Below are 9103 nucleotides of genomic sequence, written 5' to 3' on the forward strand. Positions count from 1 at the left end.
CAATAATAAAGTTATTATTTTTTTTCTTATTTCATGATAAATGTTTATTATTCATGCTAGAATTGTATTAACCGGAAACATAATACATGTGTGAATACATAGACAAATAGAGTGTCACTAGTATGCCTCTACTTGACTAGCTCGTTAATCAAAGATGGTTATGTTTCCTAACCATGAACAAAAGTGTTGTTATTTGATTAACGAGGTCACATCATTAGTTGAATGATCTGATTGACATGACCCATTCCATTAGCTTAGCACCCGATTGTTTAGTATGTTGCTATTGCTTTCTTCATGACTTATACATGTTCCTATGACTATGAGATTATGCAACTCCCGTTTACCGGAGGAACACTTTGTGTGCTACCAAACGTCACAACGTAACTGGGTGATTATAAAGGAGCTCTACAGATGTCTCCAAAGGTAGATGTTGGGTTGGCGTATTTCGAGATTAGGATTTGTCACTCCGATTGTCGGAGAGGTATATCTGGGTCCTCTCGGTAATGCACATCACATAAGCCTTGCAAGCATTGCAACTAATGAGTTAGTTGCGGGATGATGTATTACAGAACGAGTAAAGAGACTTGCCGGTAACGAGATTGAACTAGGTATTGGATACCGACGATCGAATCTCGGGCAAGTAACATACCGATGACAAAGGGAACAACATATGTTGTTATGCGGTCTGACCGATAAAGATCTTCGTAGAATATGTAGGAGCCAATATGGGCATCCAGGTCCCGCTATTGGTTATTGACCGGAGACGTGTCTCGGTCATGTCTACATTGTTCTCGAACCGTAGGGTCCGCACGCTTAACGTTATGATGACAGTTATTATGAGTTTATGCATTTTGATGTACCGAAGTTAGTTCGGAGTCTCGGATGTGATCATGGACATGACGAGGAGTCTCGAAATGGTCGAGACATAAAGATTGATATATTGGAAGCATATGTTTGGATATCAGAAGTGTTCCAGATGAAATCGAGATTTTACCGGAGTACCGAGAGGTTACCGAAACCTCCGGAAGCTATATGGGCCTTAGTAGGCTTTAGTGGAAAGGAGAAAGGGGCAGCCCAAGGTGGACTGCGCGCCTCCCCCTCCCCTAGTCCTATTGGGACAAGGAGAGGTGGCCGACCCCCTCTCTCTCTTTCCCCCCTCAAGGAATCCTATCTCTACTCCTAATGGAGCAGTTGATGAATAATCTACGCGATTTATTTTCACTGGTTTTTTTTCGTCATCCTCTCATCTCCATTTTATTTTCGTCATCCTGCCACCTCTGTTAACTCGCTACGCTCCTGCGAGGAAAACCCGTGCCAAACAAAACCATACGATCGATCCCTCCTGCCCATAGCAGCGACCTCGATCCCATCCTTCATTGCCGACTCCTCTCGATCCCATCTCTACTCCAATACGAGCCGCCGCCGAGATCCGAAACGATCCGCCGCCGCCGAGGACCGATTGGAGCCGCCGCGGGCGCTGGCCTCCTGCCCTCGTTCGGCGCCGCCGCCGCTCCATTCCTGCTGCCTTGCCCCTCTCTTCCCTCCAAGCTTGCCGCCGGCGACGAAGCGTACGGAACCGCTACGGCCGTGCTCGATCGCCTCCAGAAACCCGGCACGCGTGCCGACGCGAGGGACTCCTGGGCTCCTTCCATCGCCGCTTTGCCGATGACCCCGCCGCCGGGCAGGAGTGCTTCCGCGCCTCCAGGAACCCGCCACGCACATCAAGGTGAGGCGCCTCCTGGGCTCCGCCCGTCGCATACCTGCAAGGTCGCTCCCCCCCCCCCCCCCCCCCCCCCCCCCCCCCCCAAATCAAATGTTGGTCCAACCCTCAAGGATGAAATAAACCTTCTGTACCTGAAGAATTGTTTACACAGGTGAAGAATCCTTTCCACCTGCAGAGGGTGCCGTGCGGGTTTCGCCGGTCTGTGGTCGGCTGCGATGAATTGGGCGTCCTGCTGTCTTTTCTTCTTGTGGGTGCTATTTGTTCGTGTGGACGGAGGTACCCGTGCTGGGGTTCGTGTGGATTTAAGATTAGCCGGCATGGTTGATTGGGATTAAGATCGGACTATTCCTAAACATGCCAAATGTTGCCTGGATGATTGGGATTAAGATTGACTAATCCTAACCATGCCAATGTTGTGCTTGCAGTGCTTCTTTGGCACCGGCACAATTCTGGTCGAGTACCTACTCTTCAGGTTTGTCTTCTTCAACCAGTAGCTCCTAAACATCAGATGGCTGATTTTTGGATGGTGCGGGCATGAATGGGGATTCCTAAATTTGTGCTTCAGTGTCAAATTATTATTGCTTATACATAGGTTCAGAATATGCGTCCTGCACTTTTATTGTTAAATGCTCATTATTTTTCTCATTGCTATGTAGACTCATGATTTTTCAAAACATCAATTTTCCTAGAGGTCTTGTTTTGGTTAGAAACCTGAGTCGTAATGGAAAAGTGCCATCTTGCTAGAACTGATTCCCATGCCCAACTAATTAGCGCCATCTTTATATAACACTCATAATCAATTTTGGAAATTGCTACATTGCATCTAGGTGACATTGTTTTCCATTATCAAGCTGTAAAACCTTCATACAGAGCGCATATATATGGTTTGGAGCCATTAGTATTGCATAAATTTGTTGCACATACATGGGAACTTGTTTTCTATGAACAGAAGCTAATTCACTAAGAATCTCTTCAGTTTTCTGGAATCGCCTTGAGGACGCAGACACCAATTTTGCAGACATCAAGTTCTATGTGATAACCATCGAGAACAGCGAGCCAAATATGATTCCTTCTTAAATTATCGAGTATATTATGCAGATTAAATCCAATGTATACTGTCCTATTGTTAACTTTCAATGTATATTGGTGTTCTTGTCGCCAACCATTAGAATATTGTTAACTGGAAAAAATCTATCAACGTTTTTGTAGGTAAGAAGTTCAGGAATCAAGATGAACTGGCATTCTACAAGTAATTAAACTGATGATGAATCATTGTCTTGTCTTCATTGTTAAGTACATTTACAGGTTAGGCCTGCTGTCTTTGGCCGAGTGTTAGTTTTATTAACAAGGATATTACAAACAAAATTTAGAAGGATTTGGAAGTTTTACACTACAAAATAATGGTAGTAGCATGTTTGGTGCTGAAAGGGTTCTGCTGCAGTGCAAGTTACTTGAGAGAAGAAATTGTTCAACTTAAATAAAATATGTTCATTGATGCAGTGGTAAGCTATTCCGAATTTATTTCATGATGTGGCTGCTCATGTCTGATTCTTGCTCATCTGGTGTTCATTTACACACTTGGTAATGATTCTGCAGTTCTTTTCCACACTTGGCCATGGTAATCAGGATTCACGGTTTCACTATTCTCAGTTCGTTTATGCCAGGCTTGGTCAAGACTATGCTACAAAATGGCCTGAAGTGGTGGCTCACTACTACTGTTATTTCCATGTTGTTCTTTTAAACTCCACTTCTCTGTTATAGGCACCTTTTTGTTAAACAACTCCACTTCTATGTTGTAGGTACCTTATAGGCAACGGATGCAGGGTAAAGAGAGTTGCCATACGTTTTTACGAGCAGAATTGTGGCATGCTTTGTTCAAGATCTGCTGCAGTCAGTAAATATTTGTATGGTCTGCAATTCTGCATACTACTAAAGGAGTTACAACTGAGCACTGTACTCGGAGAAAATTACCAAGGTATTTTCTGTACAAACTCGTCCAAGCTTTGTCTTGTTTTCACTAGCTACTTGATTCTTCTTGACAGAAAATTCTTACCCTGAACTAGGTTAGTTACATGTATGGACTAGACTAGACACTACAAAATTCTTACACTGAACTAGGCTTAGTAGTTACATGTATGGACTACACTCTCCAATTCAGATATTCGATTAGACCTCACGAAAGTATTTTCATACGCTTGTTCTTGAAAATGCTAAGAGGAAAAAAGAATTTATGTAGCACTCCGTACCCATGTGTTAACTCCTTTAAGGATCCTTTGCGTGTTTTACCGTGTGGAGATAAAGTCGTGCCACAATTTGGCTTGACGATTCAGTTCCGTGGAGCGCAATCGCAAGTAGCTGGCATTGGCAAGCAAGCAAGCAACACAACTCCTTCTCGACAAATTTTCCTTGAATCGTTGCAAGCTGCATGGGTATGGGATACCAATCGAGGCTTGGTTGTTCTTGTGTTTAGTGATTTGACCATATGCGTGAATTTAGGGACCCAGTGTCGAACTATCTTGTTCGAGGCTTCATGCATATGGGATACCAATGTCAGGTCGAGGCTTCATTCATATGGGGTATCAATTTATTATGAGATGTTGGAAATTATGTGTGTTAATGATAATTGATTTTTTCTCACTAATGAGTTCATTGGGATTGGAATATTTGGATCAGAATATTTTCTGAATTGTGTGAAATGAATCGAGTTAAGTAGTTTCTGAGATCGAAATTTTTCCACTGGGCTCTTCGTTGTTAGACATATGCATGTGTATGTGTGTTAAGAAGCCATACTGAACAATAATAATCCTGATCATTTATTGTCACGACCATGAAAAAATCAGGCAAGACATGAGCAATGTACTGTTTGGACAAAATGTGTTCCTTTTCCATCGTCAACTTATACACTTAGGATACTGGACTAAGTTCGGTTACAGGTTTGACTTTGATTTCTTAGGTTCCAGTTTGAATATTTGATCTATCATGGCATGTCATTGCTGACCTAACCATAAGATTGGCTTACAGGTTCTACTTCGTCCTGGCGCCACTCCCATCCTTGTCTGCCTCATGGTCGCGGTCCTAGCCGTGGATGATGCCATTGTGCCGTACTCCCTACTTACCCCTGCATGACAACCGCGCTACTATGCCGCTATGCAATCAGATGCTTGTCTCCGTCCTTGTCAGTCCACAAGCATTGCTCATATTTTTGTCCCTAAAAAATATTGGAGAGATATGCTAATTTCCTGAAGTTGAATGTTCTCTTTGAGCACCTCAGTGATTAAAGATTAGATGGATTTTCCCCTAGGTACATTGTCATGTAAGGAAATTTCCTCAAAGGTGTTTCAAATTAGTTTGCCGAATTGCTGATTGTACCGCTTGAATGCAGCTAGGAATATAGACCAAGTGATGATGGCTACCTTTTGGTTCTTATAATTGAGTCACGAGCACTTATATTGCATTGTTTTTATTATAGTTCACGAGGTTGACTAATTTGTGAGGCAGTGGCAGTGCAAACATCGTCATCTTTTTTTGGTTGACAGTACGAAATAGTGGCATCTTGATGTTGAAGCAAGATTGTTTGCAAGACAACATATGACACCATCTTCATTGCCCTTTTTCGTCTCAGGAATGAAGGTTTAATGGCTGGACTATCATGCTGTCTACTTGGTTTCAGCTGTACATATCTTAATACTTGACCTTCAGTGAGGACTCGTTTCTTAGGAGAAATAGTAGGAGAGCAACAATTGATTGGTAAGTCTTGCTTGCTATTAGTTGCATAATTAATATTGAAATTCGTTAGTTTGCTTCAAGGTTACAAAGCCAGCAATGAATGAGACTATCATTATTAGGATTGAAGGATGGTTCAATGTTGTTGATAGCAGTAAGAAACACTTGCAAATGTATGTCTCGTCTATTTAAATGTGTGCTCTAAAAATAAATGTACACAACTGTCACAATATTGTTTACTACAATATTTGAATTAGAAGTAGTAGTTTTATGTTTTTGTTTAGTTTTATAGTATCTCAGTTATGAAATAAATCCAAGCCTTCCTCCAAATAGGTTTTTTTGCCTTGATTTTTATAATTCAAATAATTTTCGTATTTTATAATATTCAAACAAAATGGTTTGTAGAGTCAATGTTCTCTGACTTAGGTAGCTTTAATTTAATGCACTGACGAAGCGTTTTACCTGAGACGAGTGCTGGGAGAGGCTGATTAGGATTGCAACGAGGGGGAGACGTCGATGCTGCCGCTGGCGACCGTTACCGCGACCATGGCTGTGGGAGTGAGGCGCCGGCGACCATGACATCGACCGTGTTGGCCCATGGTGTTTCTGACTTTCCACGCTCCGTTCCAGGTAGCTGCCATTCCGATTGATCCCCTCCAGGTGAGTGAGCAGCTTACACTCAACCGATGAAGGCATCCAAAGGTTCGACTAGGTGGGTAGGAACTCAGCTGGGCTCACTTCCATTTGCATTCTTGTCTGCAACATCGGATACTCCGGGAGGTTCATGCATGTTTGTTTTCTATATGTTTTTTCTCATAATGCAGGGCACAAAGATAGGTCTCCTTTTAGTTACCATAGATTTTAGTTTTTTTCTGCTTACTGTCTTCTCCACTTTCTTGTCAGATTAAGCAACTAACAAATGAATCTGTGCACATTTATACCATTTTTGCACTCATTTATGGGGCCATCTATGTTGAGTATGTGTGTTCTGCTATTCTGCAACTTAAATCAATAGGTAGTGAGAAGATTCAATAGTTTGAGCCTCCTCCACTTCTTCTGTACAAGATTGGTCATTTTCCAAAGGGATGGAAGTAGCTGTTTAGAGGATCCACTCACATGAGGTACACCTCATAATTTTAATGTGAACTTAAATATTTTGTATAGCTATCCAAAATTTGTGGATGAACTGGGTCTTGTGTTGCTTAAAGAGTTTGGAGCTCGGACTAATGTTAGTATTCTTTGTCACATTGAACCCGGTATATCAAATGGTTATATGGTAGATTACAGAACAACATCAACACAGGCAACATTGATTAGGTTGGTGTGCATAAGATGGTCCTCAGTGAGGAAGTCCATGACAGCCTGCTAATCCTAGGCGTCAAGGCCGATCGAATCCGATCACGGCAATCTCATTGTGTGTTAGATAAGGCAAGAGTTCCGCACTTGCTCCACTGCCACCATTGCCACTATTTGCCGGCGGCGCTTGATGCAGCGGAGTGTGTAAAAGGAGAATGTGAATAAGGAAGTGTGCACGGGAGTAGTCCGTACCTTTTTATCACAGCGAGGGAGTTAACCCACACTAGCTCCACGATCTGCTGACCAGCGGTTGCCTGGTTCGAGCCGATCAACAATTTCCATTGAGAGCGAGGTAGTGCAGGGCACCTCGTGGATGACCCTGTGTATGCTTCATAACCAAAACATAGTCTTCTTTTGGTTATCTGATTTTCTTCCATATTTGTCCCAATAAAATTTGGTCCCGTGGTAACTCACAGGCACATACCTCGACTATAATTATTTCAAAAAAAGAGACAAAATATCACATAATATATAAATCATTTCATATATCATGCCAGCAAAACCACATTGTGGTGGTCGCCCTCAGCTATGACAGTGCATTTCTTAGAACTGGGAATCGTCCGATTCAGTGTGGAGGAGAGGAGGGGCGGACGACGCCATGCAGGGAAGGAGAGAGAGTAGTGAGAGGAAGTTGCGATCTGAATGATGTGGTGCAAGGGGGGAGGCGGCAGTGAGATACCGTGGAGGGGAGACATGACAGCGACGATGATGTGGCGAGGAGAGCATGATGGGGTAATGAGGTATGAGTGTGAGCGTTGTGCCAATGACAGTCATCCTACTTTTTTTAAGATGAGAAGAAAAGGAGTGGTTGCTTTTTGTTAGGGAAAATTGATTGCTTGCCGTTAGAGAAATGTCACATACTTTTTTATATAGTGAAAAATATCACATACCCTAGGAAGTCATTTCTGGAGAATAATTAGCCACAAGTGATTTATAGGTGAGTCTACAAGCATGATGCCTCACTTCGAGTAAAAACGGTTACATGCTCGAAGCAAGCACTTGACCGATGAATATATACTCTCTATGTTCATAAATATAAGTCTTGTAAGAGATTTTAATATAGACTACATACGGAGCAAAAATAAGTGAATCTACACTTTAAAATACTTCTATATTCATCCGTATGCAGTAGTCAATATTCAAATATCTAAAAAGACTTACATTGGATTATATATGGGCTTATCTTAGTTTTATTTTATTTTAGTATGTGTTTATATACTCACTTTTGGAGAATAGAGATAACAACTAACGGTTTCCAATGATGCTTTGAAAATGTCCATTGACAAAGCTTTATGATAGATGGACCGAAAACTTACCGAGTGTTACCCAATTGAAAGAGATGCATACAAATAATTATTCTTTTTTATATATTGTTGCACATGATAATACAAAATGTGTCTCCCCTTCTTATTTTTATATGTCTATTTTTTGCAGGGTATGAAAGAGATAAAGATGTATTATGTTGATGTTCAAAAGGAATCCATTCGACAAGAATGTTGACGCGATGTTGTTGGAAGGGACCAAAAAATCATCGAGTTAAATACAACAATACATGTATATATACAATCAGAACAAAAATTAAAAGGTCCGTGGCAACGCACGGGCATTGTACTAGTTCCAACTAGGATTGGGGGCGGGGGGGGGGGGGGGGGGGGGGATCCTACTCCCAGAGGGAGTAGGACTCCCTTGGCGCGCCCTCCTTGGCCGGCCGCCCCCCTCCCCCTTGGCTCCTTTATATACGAAGGCAAGGGGGCACCCTAGAACACACAATTGATCAACGTGATCGTTCCTTAGCCGTGTGCGGTGCCCCCTGCCACCATATTCCACCTCGGTCATACTGTTGTAGTGCTTAGGCGAAGCCCTGCGTCGGTAGAACATCATCATCGTCACCACGCCGTTGTGCTGACGGAACTCATCCCCGAAGCTTTGCTGGATCGGAGCCCGGGGAGCGTCATCGAGCTGTACGTGTGCTAAGAACTCGGAGGTGCCGAAGTAACGGTGCTTGGATCGGTCGGATCGGGAAGACGTACGACTACTTCCTCTACGTTGCGTCAACGCTTCTGCAGTCGGTCTGCGTGGGTACGTAGACAACACTCTCCCCTCTCGTTGCTGTGCATCATCATGATCTTGCGTGTGCGTAGGAATTTTTTTGAAATTAGTACGTTCCCCAACAGTGGCATCCGAGCTAGGTTTTATGGATTGATGTTATATGCACGAGTAAAACACAAGTGAGTTGTGGGCGATATAAGTCATACTGCCTACCAGCATGTCATACTTTGGTTCGGCGGTATTGTTGGACGA

General features: G+C 42.8%; 1 protein-coding gene across 44 annotated transcripts; it reads left to right on the plus strand.

Moving 5' to 3' along the window:
- The first annotated feature begins 1259 nt into the window (after positions 1–1259).
- Positions 1260–8437, plus strand: LOC125514967 (uncharacterized). 44 transcript variants are annotated; one of them, XM_087546350.1, is made up of 7 exons: positions 1260–1767; positions 1875–1999; positions 2149–2195; positions 2700–2833; positions 2933–3028; positions 3165–3698; positions 4745–6401. In XM_087546350.1, exons 1-4 carry the CDS (start codon positions 1666–1668, stop codon positions 2798–2800), a joined length of 375 nt encoding a protein of 124 aa, XP_087402476.1. In that variant the 5' UTR covers positions 1260–1665; the 3' UTR covers positions 2801–2833; positions 2933–3028; positions 3165–3698; positions 4745–6401. The 44 variants fall into 44 exon arrangements, 16 of the variants coding, with proteins under 16 accessions (XP_087402476.1, XP_087402477.1, XP_087402478.1 ...); XM_087546351.1 differs by having other exon boundaries at positions 3523–3698; XM_087546359.1 differs by lacking the exon at positions 2700–2833 and having other exon boundaries at positions 1261–1767; positions 3165–3225; positions 3320–3698.
- Positions 8438–9103: the final 666 nt, after the last annotated feature.

This window comes from Triticum urartu, chromosome 3A, assembly GCF_056163025.1.
Source record: "Triticum urartu cultivar PI428250 chromosome 3A, HENAU_Tu73, whole genome shotgun sequence".
Lineage (NCBI taxonomy): Eukaryota > Viridiplantae > Streptophyta > Magnoliopsida > Poales > Poaceae > Triticum > Triticum urartu.

Bases quoted from the DNA above. Each gene is read 5' to 3' on its own strand.
- LOC125514967 (XM_087546352.1), top strand. From the start codon at position 1,666: ATGACCCCGCCGCCGGGCAGGAGTGCTTCCGCGCCTCCAGGAACCCGC. The intron at 1,768-1,874 runs GTCGCTCCCCCC...TTGTTTACACAG, and splicing joins GCCCGTCGCATACCTGCAAG to GTGAAGAATCCTTTCCACCT. The intron at 2,196-2,699 runs GTTTGTCTTCTT...GAATCTCTTCAG, and splicing joins GTCGAGTACCTACTCTTCAG to TTTTCTGGAATCGCCTTGAG.